The 16,407-nt window shown below is 34.6% G+C and overlaps 1 protein-coding gene across 14 annotated transcripts in view; it reads right to left on the bottom strand.

Moving 5' to 3' along the window:
* LOC126469755 (CTTNBP2 N-terminal-like protein) overlaps positions 1–16,407 on the bottom strand; it is a 224,879-nt gene that overhangs the window by 45,982 nt on the left and 162,490 nt on the right. For 2 of the 14 annotated variants that reach the window (XM_050096974.1, XM_050096975.1), the window contains 2 exons: positions 14,200–14,550; positions 1,530–3,538 (listed from right to left, as the gene is read on the bottom strand). The exons of 1 other annotated variant lie outside the window; for it this stretch is intronic. In XM_050096974.1, the coding sequence (XP_049952931.1) occupies positions 3,503–3,538; positions 14,200–14,550 (387 nt within the window). In that variant the 3' untranslated portion in view covers positions 1,530–3,502. Of the gene's footprint in view, positions 1–1,529; positions 3,539–8,545; positions 8,613–14,199; positions 14,551–16,407 lie in introns of those variants that run through there. 11 more of the 14 variants (XM_050096973.1, XM_050096979.1, XR_007586065.1 and 8 more) reach the window with 11 other exon arrangements.

Raw genomic sequence — 16,407 nt, 5'->3', positions numbered from 1 at the left:
TTTTAAACTATAAAAAAATTCCTTGTGAGTGTGTAGGGCCTTTTACAGTATCATAAAACTGAACACTTAATCATTTGGTCTACTACTGAGGATTCACCATTATAAAATGTATCAGGTGCCTTACCTGAATCAAATAGTTGGCCTTTACAATCACTGAATTCCATGTCATTCTACTTTCTCTTCTGTGTAAGATCAGTTAGAGAGCAACTTGCATACTGCAGAAGGCAGATTAGAGATTAATGGCTCAGCTAGGTTATTAGTGGTTATGCAACTAGTTTAGTTGGACAATGTGACAGGGATACAGGTGTGTGTGTGTGTGTGTGTGTGTGTGTGTGTGTGTGTGTGGGGGGGGGGGGGGGGAATTAGCTGTGACTTTTCAATTAGTTAGTCTGTTCAGTCTCACATAGATCTTACTTACAAAAAAACATTACGAAGAGGAACGTGCTATTTTAACAAAAGATCGCAGAGACAATTAGAATATTTATATAGCTAAATGGTGGCCATTTAAAGATTAGTAACTCACTGATTATTTCTTTCCATGAATTTCTTTATAGTGTAGGAGTTGTTAACAAGAAAACACTCTGATCTACATTTTGAAGAAAAAATGTAAGCATTCGTGTGAACTGATTCTGAGGAACCATCTAAAACCTAAATCAGTATGGTGGAATGGAAATCTGAACTTTTTTCCTAAAAGAACATGTACATTGCAAAAGTCAAAAGAACTACAACAGTTTATAAATATGTTGTGTGAACTCAAACTCATTCAAAGGTTCCATAAAAAGTAAACAACACTTCAGGTGGTCTGCATCTTAAACAGTCAGAGTGACATACAAAAGTGCCCCTGTAATATCAACTGGAAAAAAAGAGAAAGCATTTTAGACTGCATGAGGAAAGGCAAATGCAAAATGCATTTGTGGCACAAAAGCATACTACACCCCATGCATCATAGATGAATGTGCACAAAGACTACAGGATATGTCTGAATACCAGGATCTCACTGTACAATGACTTGCAATGTGAACACAATGCTGTGAACAGTGTAAGTTTCATGAGCACACATGCTGTCACCAGAAGTAATAATGGTAACCATTCTTATTAAATTTTTGTGATGAAAACTGCTCGAGTTATAAGAAAACAATTTTTATGCACTTAAGTTCAACGATCTTAAATATACACAATTAAATTGGAATTAACTAATTGTAATTACACATGTTCTTATATTTCCATGCGCAGTGCTTACTTTTTTTTACGTACATTCTGTTTTTCCAAGGTTCACTTCAACCAGAGATGAAGTGCAACATGCCTTTCTACTTTTTTAATAAAGCACAGTAACAAGCAAGGTTTCAAATCATTCACAACCATTACTTTAAAACTGCAACAGAAGAATAATAACCAAATATGTGAATGCAGAAAACCAGCACTTCAGGTGACTTTGCATATAAAATTAAATGCAAGACTTGCAAATTAAACCCTACAGCAGTAATGAAAATTCCAAGCAATTTTAGAAAGTGGAGGAAATCTAAAAATATAAACTTTAACAAAGGTCAAAATGCTTTGGCTGGCTCAAACAGCACTATAATATATGAAGCCTCAAGAATTTGAACGAAGAGAGAAGTTTAAATGGTAATATTTGTGTTATTACACAGAATGGTAATATTTGTACCCACATTTCACTGTCTTACACACCTGTTACATAACACCGCACCAATGTTCAAGTGTAATTATGAAATTGTGATAATGTGTCATACAGATTTATTGCTCACTGTGCACTTTTAACAGCCACAAAATTAAAGAAGAATTTAAATAGTAGCTTATGGTGATATATAATGTCATTTCTAAAGTAAAAACAAAGAATGCAAATGAGTAGTTGGAAAGTTAGCTAGTCAAAGCCCACTGAAGAACTGGTTTTGTGTTTAACAAAATGTTTTATTTTCATTCACTGCAAAAGCTTTTATTGAAATTAACAATGCACAAAAAGCACTAGCAACAACATACAATTCTTTCACATACAATTTTTTTTTTATTTTTACTTTTTTTTTTACACAAGGGCAAGCTAGCAATTATGTACAAAAAAAACTAAAATTCTACTCAGACCATGAGACACTTTCCATTATATTGCCCTATATCAAATAAAATGCACTACAAAATGACTAGTTCCAAAGTCACCTCATTTTAATTGAGATGGTATAAAAAAAACTATCGTATTCATACATTTTCATAGAAAATCATGCACAGAAGACTATACAAATATAGAGTAAGGAATGTCTAAAAAAATTGTCCTAATTATGTTCAAAGTAGATGGAAGACAAGCACAAATGAGAATACAGAATTACTGACCACCAATCACACTATAAAACAATCACTGCAATTTGTATATGTTAAAAATATCTTATTTCTACTGATGTTAGAACATAGAAAATTGTTTACATTCATATAAAACCGTAATCCTTGAATAATAATGAAGGAAAAGTGCCATTAGGTTACGTACTGCAGGACTGTAAAATTATAAAAACTTCTGTACAATAGTTATGGACTTACATGTAAAATAAACATCTGATTATAATCACTCAGCATAAATGAGTGGCAGCAAAATTAATCAAACATTAACTCGATTTTCGATACTTTCGAAAAATTAAAGTAAAGTGTATAGAACAATTTAATATCATAATATCATAAAATACTTGACATGTAAATAAACCATATGAAGAGATGTTGAACTTCCCACATACGTGTAAATTTAGTTTAGTTTTTGTACATACTTATTTTTTGCTGCAAATATCACTAGGCCCGTAAGTCAGAGAGATTACCTCTGAATTTACTGAAAAGTTAATAAATTATGATTCTCTTAGATGAAAGAACAATAAAAAAGTAAACTGCACAATCATCATTATGACTTTTTATCACATTATTACTCTCCATATTATTTTTTATATTATGTGTTCTCTTAATTATGATGTATTTGTTACATTACAATCCTAATACTCTCTTAGGAGTGAAGCAAATGCTCTCTGACTTCTCCACAAATATAAAACTCAAGCATATAGAATTGTTATTTTTTAAATAATCAACATCAACAGAAAAGTGAATACTTATTGATTAACTACCTTAATAATCCATTCAACAATGTAATTGATTTAGACAATCATATGCTAGTGGCAATGGTAACTACAATGTATATTTCACTAAATATTTATAACTGACACAGTGACAGCGATAAAAAATGAGTTTGCAAAGCAAACACATATATTTTTAAAGCATAATAAAAACTTTTAAGTCTCAGATCAAACACAGAATGTTCACAAATGTTCTTATAAGAGCTATTAATTTTTAACATTATGCCAAACCAATGAATCTCTATTATCAGCATTTCAATAAGTTTTCTGTAAGTATCTGTTCACCTATTTCCCTTTCTGCAAGTTGTTTGAAAACCAATACATCAGTTCAAATGAAATTGACTTTTAGCATACAGCAGTTACGTGCTGAACTTTCTTTCGCATTCTTCCTAACTCCCAAGCATTCTGGATGGAAGTCTCCATACCTGTTGAAAGGTAAGCATGCATTTCATGCCAAGTAAGTAACAATGACACCACATTATTCTCACTCATTAGTAGCTGCAACAGTGAAGGGAAGTGAATAATTATAACATGCAGTTTTCTAGCACTAAGTAATAAGGCAGTCTTTGTACAAGGATATTAATGGCAAGGAATGCAAGGCAATGCTGTTAAAAACAGACAATTACAAGAAGGTACTAACGGCAAGATAATTTACTTACCATCTTAATAAGCTGATGGAATATCACAGAAACATTATGTGCATTACAACTGAAATATTTAACATGCATTCTGAAGTGCAAAAGTCAAGTAAGGACAAAGATACAAACATCAGATCCATGCTACAACTCACCAAATCAGACTCTTTAGACGTGGCCTTCACTTGACAGTTAGCTAAAACCATTATGACATTATTTGAAAGAGGAGAGGGAGGTGGGAGGGGGGTTGGATAAGAAAAGAAACAGGAAGATCTGGGTTTAAGGTCGCATCAACAATGAGGTTGTTAAGACATAGAGCACAAGCTCAAAAAGGGGAGGAAATTGTTCATGCGCTTTGAAAGAAACCATTCTAGCATTCACCTTAAGCAAGTTAGATAAATCATGGAAGACAAACATCTGGATGTCAGGAAAGGGATTTGAATCACCATCCTCTCAAATGTGAGTTCAGTATCTTACCACTGTACCACCTCACTTGGTGTGTGTGTGTGTGTGTGTGTGTGTGTGTGTGTGTGTGTGAGAGAGAGAGAGAGAGAGAGAGAGAGAGAGAGAGAGAGAGAGAGAGAGAGAGAGAGAGAGAGAATAATAATAATAATAATAATAATAATAATAATAATATTATGATGCTGAACCTGCCATAGCAATAACAGGTCATTTTTGGTTTTAAACAGGCTGAAACAAAAATAACAGTAGCTAACATAGTAAAAGAATATGCAAATAATGTCAAAAGACATACGTTAGTGGTAAATGGGTCATCTAAGCAATTCATGTCATTAGTTGATGATAAAAAGTGTTAGAAAAAGTATCCCATCTTGATGATAATTAAATAGGCAAGAAAGGTTTAGCTGGTGATATATATACATGCAAACCAAGACTGCCCATATTCATTAAGACTGTTGAACAATATATATGTAAAACCTGACTTCATCCAGCAACATTATATGAAATGAGATGCCAAATAACAAATTTTCATTCTCGACATCATTTCATATGTTTAACGTAACAATGGGACAAGAAAGAAATGGAACAACAATAATAAAATTAAAACTGACATTTTGAACCTGCTCATAAAAACTACTTTTGATAATGAACATATATAAATTCTATTATACGAAGAATGAAAATAAACTTGGTAGATTCTGAGTAGATGGTTTGACTCCCTGGAAACAACTGGCAGTGTTCTGTCTAAGTATAATAATATATAATCACCACATTAATGAATAGCTGCAATATTTAATTAACATGTTTATTCTCAGATTCATATCTAATGTGAATTATTCTGAGACTGACAGTATACAAGATGATTCTTCTTTCCCCTTCCCATATCTTGAAAAAGAGTTAGAGAAAATTATGTTTAGGTTCTCGTCAAAAACACAGAAATAAAATAATCTCTTTTCAATGCAGCTAAATTGATCACTCACATATTAAGAAACACATTTAGAAAATTTGGTGTGATGCTTTTACTACCCAGTCAAAGTAACTTTCAAATATGATATACCACTGCATAATATTATATCCTCACACATGGCCTAAGACTATATCAAGAAGTAAGTCTGTTATGGACAACTACAAATACTACTTCATGCAGATATCATCATAATGTATGTCAAATCAATATTCAGGAACTCAATGGGCAAATGACAGTTACTATTCTGTAACAAGATACCTAAACAAACAAAAGTATCTGTAATCACTGACCTAGGCAGTTAAGGAGAAATGCATTCAGTAATAGTTCTCAGTAAATTTATTTATCTTAATCTCAATATAAAGAAGCAGTCAGATATTTGGTTTCACTTTTTTAATAGCCATCAAATATCTATGAAAAATGGCTCTGAGCACTATGGGACTTAACATCTACGGTCATCAGTCCCCTAGAACTTAGAACTACTTAAACCTAACTAACCTAAGGACATCACACACATCCATGCCCGAGGCAGGATTCGAACCTGTGACCACAGCAGTCGCGTGGCTCCGGACTGAGCGCCTAGAACCGCTAGACCACCGCGGCAGGCATCTATGAAAACTAAAGTTACTTTTTGTAGATCTGAAGATGAGTATTTAATAATGAAACCGGTTATACAGATGCTTATTTATATTATGAGCAAAGCAAATAAATTTACAGTGAAGCAAAAGTATATTGGGATTAACAAAATTCTACAGCATGTGTACATTTTTCATCTACTGCTAATAGCTCTTCCAACTGCAGTGTTCATCATGGATCTTGGCTAAGTGAGATGGTTTGTATGCCTCAACAATACAAACTGCCAATTCACAGGTACAAACCAGCTGGAAGGTTATATGTGGAGAGGTTAGATTAATATATGGCTCCTGAAGAGGGACAACAGTTGGGATTACTGACTGATCTGGCCCTATAACATAAGCCACAATGACCTTATTGAAAGCAAGGGGACATTAAGACTACTATATTTTCTGACGATGTGCAACTCTATTGCACCGTTTAATAATGGTGGAATTCTTTTCCATAAAATATTCCAATGTAAAATAGTACCCAATTCTAATCTTTGGTTGGGGACTTCTCAGAAGGATGTTGTCATTAGGAAAAACCAAATCTAGTGTTCTTGGAGACATAGTGTAGACTGTTACGAGCCCTTAATTGTGTAGACAGGTTAAGTAACTTGGAAAAACAAATGGATATATTGAAGTGAAGTAAAGTCAGTGACAGAAAGAGAAGGATTTCTGCTCAAATGAGTACAGGGTTAGCAGCAGAAAATCAAATATGCATAATGCAGGAGTAGGTATAATAATGAAAAAGAAAACAAAAATATGGGCAAAACACTATACAACATACATTGTAGTCAATGAATTATCATAACAAATATGTGACCCCCACAGTAGCACAAATATACATAGCTACTAGATTTATAGGTGATAAGGTTGGGGAAAAAAGGTTAATATAAAAGAAATTATTCAAAATCCTTCAGGAAACAAAGACTCAGTTGTGATGGGGATAGGAGGAACAAGAAAAGAAGGAAAAGTAGCAGGAAAACATGGACTGGAGGAAGCAACCTGGCAAACACTTGCCCATCGCGAAATTTAATTATTGCAAACATGTCAACAACAAGAAAGTTAATGTTCTGTGGACCTTAATATGTCTGGCATGAGCAATGAATAGACCAAATTTCAAAAGGAACTTCAGCAAATATCTGGCTGTAACCATGCTGAAGCTACCATCTAATCACCAATGATGCACGATTTGGAACAGCAGCTGCGAACCTTACATGAAGACTGGACCATAACTTGAAACTGGGTTCTCCTGGACGCACATCTATCGTTTTATCACTGTACAACCTAATTCAATAAACTAGGGAGAGGAAAGACACTTTTAATGTTCTACCTAAATTAGCTGCTTTACATATTCACATCATAAATAAACAATTGCAAATGTAACCATTCTTACACCATGGATCCATTCCAAAAAAAAACAAGAAGGTAGGAAGGTTGATATTCAAAGTTCTCTCAACAATGAGGTCATTAGAAATGGAGCACAAACTTGGGTTGCACAACTGATGGGAAGGAGATTGCATGGGTCGTTTCTAAAGAAATTATGACAGCATTTGTATTAAAATGTTTAATGAAACCATGGAAAATGTAAATCAGGATGAACAGACAGGGATTTTAACCCCACTTCTGAATGCAAATTCAGTATTTTAACCATTGCACCATGTCACTTACATATGACAAACAATGGACAGGAGCAATTTTCTGACTGTGATCTCATAGTACAGTTCATGTGTGGAAAGTCACCCAAATGTAGAAATCATTGAAAGTGGTGTATTATCTAACACACTGGCTACAATCATGTTGTCATGAATTTTACTAATATTTATACATGCATGTCTTCCTATATGGGGCACTTAAATCATAGTGATGTGGTGGTACTGATGGTGACTGAAGGTTAACTGATTTGAGTTCACATAATATGAATTTCCATCATTCAAATTGGACCACAAGAGGTGGTAGTGCACAGTTTCTGACCATACTATACAACATTATCCTCAAAGAATCTTAATGTCAAGAATTTCTGAACAGAACAAAAACACTGCAAAAGGATATTAGCATCTAAACTAGCAACCGACTGCTTTCCTGCCTAAAAGTAGGCACCCTGAGGTGACATGGAGAGAGAGGAAGGTGAGGGATACCTACAGACATCATGCCTAGAAAATTACACCAAACATTAATAACAAAGACAACACCTCAGTAAGTGTAAAAACTGGAAATCTGTAACACAGAAAGACAGCATTCTGCTACATATGATCTAACCCATCCATGATGATTATTAAAAGTAATGCAGGTAACAGTATTTGAAGTACAGCTTTAAAATGCTATTTTCTAGCATCTTATAGCGAGATAGAGATGGGTAAGAGAGGACGGAACATTCATTCACTCATTCATTCATAAATAAAATAGGACATACAAAACATTTCTATAGTACTAGTACTGTTGTTGTCAACATAAGGTTAACTTTCCTTGTGGAAAAGTAAATGCAGGTGAATGAAAGGGGTAATTATGATCAATAATGAATCACAATAACATGCAACTCCAATGTTTCAGCTCTCATACAACTAAATATGATACACAACTCACTTAAAAGTACCTAAGCTTCTCAGTCAGTACAGGTATCATCAATTTCTCTCAAAAATTTAACTCTAATGTTCCAAATACAAATGGCCATTTTAAAGTAAGTGTTCTCTTAACATTCTGTTAATATCAATGACCAGAACATCACATATCAAGCCACAAATGGAAAAGAAACTCAACTTTTTAATACACACATTTAAAAATGCTCAATATCCTCCACTTCCACACGTCCCAGTCAGCATCACGACTGCCAAAAGAGAAAAAACTGAAATAATTAAAGCTCAACTGCAATGCAACAAACAAAGAAAGTGAATTTCATAAATGACCAACACTATGCTCACATTGCTGTAAGAACAAGAAAAAAGGGCAGAACTACCAGCTAGGAAGAACTTCGATAAGTAACAGTTGCTATTAGATAAGCAATTATGGAAACTTCCCTGGACTTGAAAATATGAATAAAGACCTATATAGACTGTCTTTTACACGTTTCTCACTTCGCAATTTATTACACTAATTTTTCCAAAAAGAAACATCACTTTATAGCCCCTTTGTGCTGCCCTATTAGCAACAAGCTATATATAAGAAACATATTCTGCCTATATAAGCACATACTGATCATGCGATGCCTCATAATTACATACGCGGAATTGCCAAGAATGTTGTGTCATTTATTAGTGTATACTGCAAGAGCTCCAGAAATAGTATGTGAGTCACAGCAAATATAATTACACAAAATAAATACGAGTTGTTACGTGTACACTACGTCTTCATGCAGTGTTGCACCACCACCACCACCACCACCACCACCACCACCTTCAACAGGTAGCTTCCAACAATCATTCCTTTTCCTTTTAAACAGTTTATGTAACAACAACCATTAGTTTCTAGGCCAAAATGATGTTTCACAAACATTACTCTTTACTGCTGTTCACTAATCTTACAAATTTATTAATGTAAGTGTCAAAAAACTTCCAAACTTGTTTGTGAATGTTCAGTAATTATATGTTAAAAAACATCCTGAAAATTTGTTAATGAAATCAAGTACTTCTGAGCCTGGAGATAAAGATATCTAGTTACAGCCCCACCAAAATCCCACTGAAAGGACTAAATGAGCAACACGTGTACTAGATATCCTACAGTACATCTATCAGTATACGTAATCACAGACAGTATTTTCCAAGTAACTAAAAATTAACAGCAGCCATTCCCTTACAAGAAATAAAGTACTAATACTTGAAATATGCCTTGTAAACTATAATGCAATATTACAGCTAGAATATGAAATTAATCGGGGCATGAAATAAATTCAGATTACTTTCAACACTGCATAACTAACGGAAAAGTCTGTGCATTACACGGTGTACTTTTAACGTATGTTCAACTGTTGCTTTCCTGACTGATGTTACTCAAAACACGGCTCATTACTGATAAGTATATAATAAAGATGTTGCCACTTCAAAATATCATATATGATATGGTTATAGTGATCAATAACACAAAAGTATATCCTGAAATTTGAACTACTAGTTTCAAGCCTGTAACATGCAGTGCATGAGGTCAATGCGGTTGAAAATCGAACAAGGGGACCTTGCAGATTAGCTGCTTTCGATTTCCTTCGCACTTACAGGATTTGAGGATCAGTGCCTGGACACCAGTTTCCTAAAGCAGTATGGTACTCTTCTCAAAAAAAACCTCTGAAGACCCAAGCACTGTTAAGTATAAACTATTTTTAACATTGCTGGAATGCAGACAACTCTAACTGCATCCATAGCACTCCACCCCAGTAATCTTGAGTACAATGGTCTGATGCTCACTTGCAAAAACTTTTTCTTTTACTCGATTTATATATTTATCAAACTGGAAAGTTAGTTAACAAATATTGAACCATAATTATAATATATATTAGGGCTGACAAAGCATAGCTTGCAAGTCACTGTACTCCAACAAGTGCTCTCCCTCCAACTTTACTTGTATGTGCTGCTAGGGCCATGCTGCAGCATACAATCCTCCTGTTTATCAGCAGTTCAGAGGGCAACATCTCTTCAACTGGCCTCAAAGCATAGCTTATCGCACCTTCACTCCCTACCTGACAGACATCGGTTGCTCTTAGCAATTTGTTAAGATTTGCTCTCTTTAATATTGCACTATGGCTCTGGTCATTTTGGTTGTTACTGTGGCTATTATTCTGGTTAATATTGTGGCTATTTTTTTTTTTGTTATTGAGTATTTTTTGTGCACAATTCCAATTAAAACCCCAAAACATTTACGTGAAAGCAAAGGTAGTAATCTTGCTCAACATTTCTTTTCACTCAATGAAGCAATTCATGTATGTTACTGTCCTGACGAATGATTCCCTTTACTGGATAAGTTAAAAAAGAAAACAGTTGCCCGAACCATCAAGTCTTACAGAAAAGTGTTCAACTGGACTGTATGTGGTATGTTTAAAATTGGCAAAAGATCGGAAATGCTTCTGTAATGGCACACCTGCGATAGAATGTGCAACAGATATTGCAAAAATATCTGGATATGATGATGATGAACATTTAAAAACAGCTGCCTTCTTATTTACTTATTTTGGCTTTTAACACTGATCATACAGCAAGCAATAGCTATAACTCTACAGAGTTAACATAAAACTTGCTGCTTTGCAACCTAACACTGTGAAAGACACTGTCCTGATATGGGTCATAGCTAAAAGGAACTAGACAATCTCATTGCAAACTGCCAATGAAGGGTACTGATTGAATGGACCTCAGTCAACTACTAATTTTATTGTATTACTGTAATGTGTAAAAGATGGTGGGTAGGAATTACTAACTCACATCTGTATGTCTTCAAACACCAGTTTTGGATATTTTTAATGGTGATAACACCATGCAACAAAACTGGTGGTTCCCAAAAATGCTCTGCAATTTGTACCACTGGTACACAAGCTTCAGTCAGTGGCAAAAACGGTTTTGTTGGCCATTTATGAAAAAAAGAGAATAAATTGTTTAACTTTTCATTGTATTATTCATTAAGAAGTATTACGTGGGAACAGTGTTAGAATGCCGTTAGCAATAAAAATCAAGTATATAATACACTGACAAAGTCCATCACCATCTCATAGAAAATTTAAGCAACTTTTGGTAAATGCTGATGCTGAATATTATATTTCTTCATTTGAAATTCATTTTTGAGTGCAGGAAACTGTTTGGCTCTTTTTATTTTCTTTTTGTTTTTGCGCTTATAAAAGAACTTTTCAAGTCTCTTAATTAAGAGGTATAATCGAATACTTTGGAATTTGAAAATAAACTTCAGGATTCACTTTTTATCAGTATTATCATTTCTAACACACAAATCACTTATATAATTTGAATTCGCATATTGGGAATAGGCTCACCATTCATGATGAATTACAGTCATCCCTGTAATTGGCCGGAATAGCTGTTTCAGGACCGTGACAGCAATGCCCGAGACGAGTTGGAGGGGAAAGCACTTGCCGGAGGAGAATGGCTCATGATATGCATTTAGCCAGGCCAAATATCTTTTTCTCTATTTCAAGTTTCTCATTTTTGTACCAAATTTTAATTGATTATGAATACTCGCATTTTCATGTGACTAGAAATTAACAAAAGAATGTGTGTTTTTATTAGAAAATTATTATTATTCAATGTTTATTAATTAACATTTCAATTTTATAATAAACACAGAATTCAAATAGAAGTAAAAAGATGCAACTAGTGAGAAACTAATCAACAACCTCGCAATTACAAAGTTAGCACACAACACACACACACACACACACACACACACACACACACACACATACACATACACACACACACAGTTCAAGGTGACTGACTGACTGATACAGATCGATATTATTTTTACTTAACAGTGATACGACCTTAATAGTCTCAAAGTTAATTTTCTCAAGTGTTTTTTAGAAGTGCATTTGTACCGTTTTAGGAAATTGATGTCCAGATATTGATATCCAGATCCTTTAATTATGAAGAAAATTGAAGAAAGCCAGTCCATAGAGTCTCCTTAGTAAGTCGTCTAATGGCCCTGAACATTATAAAAATGACAATTATACAACAGAATAAGGAGAATCACTTAAGTTCAAAAGAGAATACTTGATTCCCTTCAAGGCTGATACATATTCAAAGTCCCTTTAATTCTCTAACAGCCAACTTTGTCTTAAAATAATATGAATGTTTTGAAGAGAGCCACATAAAAAAAAATAATGAAGTGAAAATTTAAGAAAACAGGTTCCACTGTCACCTATTATTTATCTACCTACATGAATAAGTGATACTGGTAACCATACTTTTTGAAAGCTACTCAGTACTTTCAATTTCTTGTATCAAGTAGTTGCTAGAAGGTTTTCATATGTATTTCTGCCACCGTAAGTAAACAGGTCAAATTCCAAGACCTGTATCAATTTAACTACGCCAAAAATACCACTGCAGCATCTGGAAAATTTCTGTTTCTGAATTCCACAAGGCACTCAACACTGGATAAAAATTAGCTTCAATTAAGTTGATTCACAGATTTTAAAATGAGTCTGATCTCCACTAGGAAATAAGACTTCAGTAACTTGCACATGGTAAACTCTTTGCATTACCATGCATTTGGCATATTCTTTATATGCTTTGGAATAAATCTTGCAGGGCACAGCCCCAATTCAATAATCTAGAACATGTAACAGTCGTTTTTTTTTTTTTTGCTAACTACATATAGTAATTTACGCAGTATCAATGCTGGTATCAATACATATGACAAAGACATTTTGTATCTTTTACATCCCAGAAATAACACTGTAATTAAAAATGTCGTCTCTTAGGAGTGAAGACCACGCTTTTAATAACAGAAATCTAGGAATTAGTCTATAATCATTAAACCATCAAACCTAATTTGGCATGTCCCAAATAAACACACCTGGAAGCCATGACTGGCAACTACTGAATAAAAATTAAAACAAGCACATATCACACATCTTAACAGAAGGAGCATTGCAGGACTGTGAGTTTAAGCGACTGTTTTAAGTATAAAGACTACACAACCCATCAAGCACTTAATTCCAATCTTCCCAGTCTTCTCTTGCTATATTGAGCTTAAAACAATGATGAGCACACACGTAACTAAATGCAATATATTATCACCACAAATATTAAAACAGTAAATGATAAATAAACTAAGAACATGCACTCCATTGAAACACTGTATCCTATAAACGCAGTTATACTACAGAAAAACGTTTTACGATGTGGCAATATGAACAATTTTCCAATGCTAAATGAATGACAATTCTGTCATTCGTGTAACAATACCAGTCTAAATTGGCTATTATGAGTTAAATAAATGTATAGGACAAGATATTACATCACATTAACAGCCATTAAACAGTTTACATTGCATTATAAGCACAAAACAAAAACTATCAACACAAGACATTAAGTAAAGAGGATATTTACTTGTGTGTGTTTTGTCTAAACATAATTTCTCAAGGTAAGAGGGAGACAGGTAACCTAATTTCTTTTTGTGGAAAAAAGTAACAAAAAAGTTCATGTCACATCAGTAGCTCAAACAAAATTTTGAGGAAAGGAGGTAGGAGGAAAATTAAAGTGGACTGAAGAAAGCAGCAATTCACCAACCTGCCATATTTCACCAGTAATTGGTATCCAGTGCAAACATGATAAATGACTATAGGAAATTTAAGCTTTTTTACCTGCTCCCATGGAACAAAGAATTTTTTGAAAATCTGCTAACTCCTGCCCTAAAATTTCTAAGCTTTGACCAGAAAGATTTTCATGCAGACGTGCACTGCCTGTTTCCTCTTGAGAACCCACCTGTGGTTCTCTCCTATTCTCATGCACTTCACCTTCCTGCACTTTTTCTTTGGCAACTGCATATTTCTTCTTTCCGTCCACAGCTTCAGAAGTGTTGGATGAGGGCTCAGATCGTCTTACAACAGCTTCTTTCTTTGGTGGCACTATAGGTTTATTTGGAGGTACAGGAGGGGGAACACCCCTGCTGGGGGCAGCTACTTTTTTGGGAGGAGTTTGAGTCTCCGGTTGAACAGCAGTACTAGATGTCACATGAAACATTACTTTGTTACCCTGAGATGCAAACACCTTGGAGCTTGGTGACGTCGTCAGACTGACACGTGGTGTTACTTGCACTACCTGTGCACGTTTATCCTGAAATAGGGAATAAAGGAACTGTGTAATTACAATAAGAATAAAGATATCATGCTACAAAATGGATGTACACTCAGTAGAAATTTTGTGTAACGTCTTCTGATATGGCAGGAGTCTTACTACCAAACAAACAACACTGGTTACAGAATATTGTCATCACAAACCACATACAGACACAGAAAATATGCCCAGTAACTGCAGCATGCAGAAAGCTGTGAGTTGTCTATAAAATGCCATCTTTAGTTTGTATGAGGAGAAGGATGACTGAGGACTCCCCAGTCGCAGCAGGGGGAGGAGGGCAGGGGTAGCTAAGAAGTTTTATTTTTTCTGTTGTAAGAAGCGAACTTTCATTTTGAAAGCTGAATCAGTTTTTCATTGCTCTGTTAATAGTCTGCAATGACAACAATCCAATTCCTCTTCTTTTCTGTCGATAAGAGGGGCCTTTTCATTACAGAATATATTTTTATATCTCTAATCCTCGACTGACGGAGAGAGAAAAATTGAGTCGACTTATGACAGACACTGCCAAACGACCCTGAAATTGGTCTTAAACATGCAGCCATCCTGAGAACGTCAGCTGGTTGGCATCACAACAATTTTTCATTCATCCCATTTTTGAGATTAGTGTTGTAAATGAAAAATTGGACAGCTGTGGGCTGTAAGTCTCAGTGATAAAAAAACTGAATGGTCAAAAGTTATTTGCTACACCAGCTTAAAAATAAATTATCTAATGGTGATTAAATTAAATCAGAATCATAAAAAGTAGGTAATAGAGCAAACCCAAATGCTGAAAGTATTATTATGATGATTTTTCAGGTCTTCTGTAATTATTAAATATTCTTGTACCTTCATGATGTCCACTGATCAGTACTGAAGGTTCAAAGTTTCCTTGTTTTTAAACTGTTTCATCTTTTGGTTGGAATATCTCCAATTTGGGAAATTTACCTTGTTACATTTTTATAGATCGTAACTCCCATTAGACCGCCTTGGGCTGCAAGGCTGGTGGTAATTTCCCACACTGAAAAGAACAGGCTGCACGCTATCAGACCTGAAGCATAGTCTTCGAGGTTGCTATATGAAGACTACGTATGATCTTCGATTGTTAATAACTTCATAACAAAGTACCTACTACATGGAGATGTATTTGGGAATTTTCTAGACTAACTGTTTCTCAATGCAACAACTTAAAAAGAATACTGTTGAAATGCATCCAATTACTATCAGCAGCAGCCTAATTACCACAACCGAGCCCCATCTTTGTGAACATTAACCTAAGCTGACAGTTTGTGACCATCATCTGATGTGTGAACTAACTTGACTGCAACATATACCACTATGAACACTAGGCATAAAACAAAGAATAATAATTGTTAGTGGTCATACTCATTTTTATGGAAATGTCCCTAAAGACTGTTTACAATTCCATCTGTACATTTCGTTACTGTGTGGAGAAAATTTTATAAAAGTTCACTGTTTAACTGGAAAAAATTCCACTAGTATCTAAATAAGCATTCAATATATGACCCACACTACAGCATTATACAGTATTGATTACAGTTATTGCAGGTCCAATGAGCATTACCTACCAAAGGAATACATAAACAGAAAAATGCAGATGAGAGTGCACTGCCAGATTTCAGAAACAAATTGAGTGGCTCATTAATCAAACTGTTGAACCTACTACAATGCTCTCTGTTGGTTATACACTTTGGTGTTACCATGGAATAGCTGTCAGATTAGATTGTAGTGTGGCATCACTTGGTGTCCTCTAGTTGCTTTTTTGGCAATTTAGAAACACAATGACAATTTTTAAAACAGATTTTTCTCACATAAGAGACTCAACTTTGTTTTCTTCGC

This window comes from Schistocerca serialis, chromosome 3, assembly GCF_023864345.2.
Source record: "Schistocerca serialis cubense isolate TAMUIC-IGC-003099 chromosome 3, iqSchSeri2.2, whole genome shotgun sequence".
Classification (NCBI taxonomy): domain Eukaryota; kingdom Metazoa; phylum Arthropoda; class Insecta; order Orthoptera; family Acrididae; genus Schistocerca; species Schistocerca serialis.
Note: the sequence above shows the minus strand (reverse complement) of the source record. Positions and strands in the feature narration are given on the sequence as shown.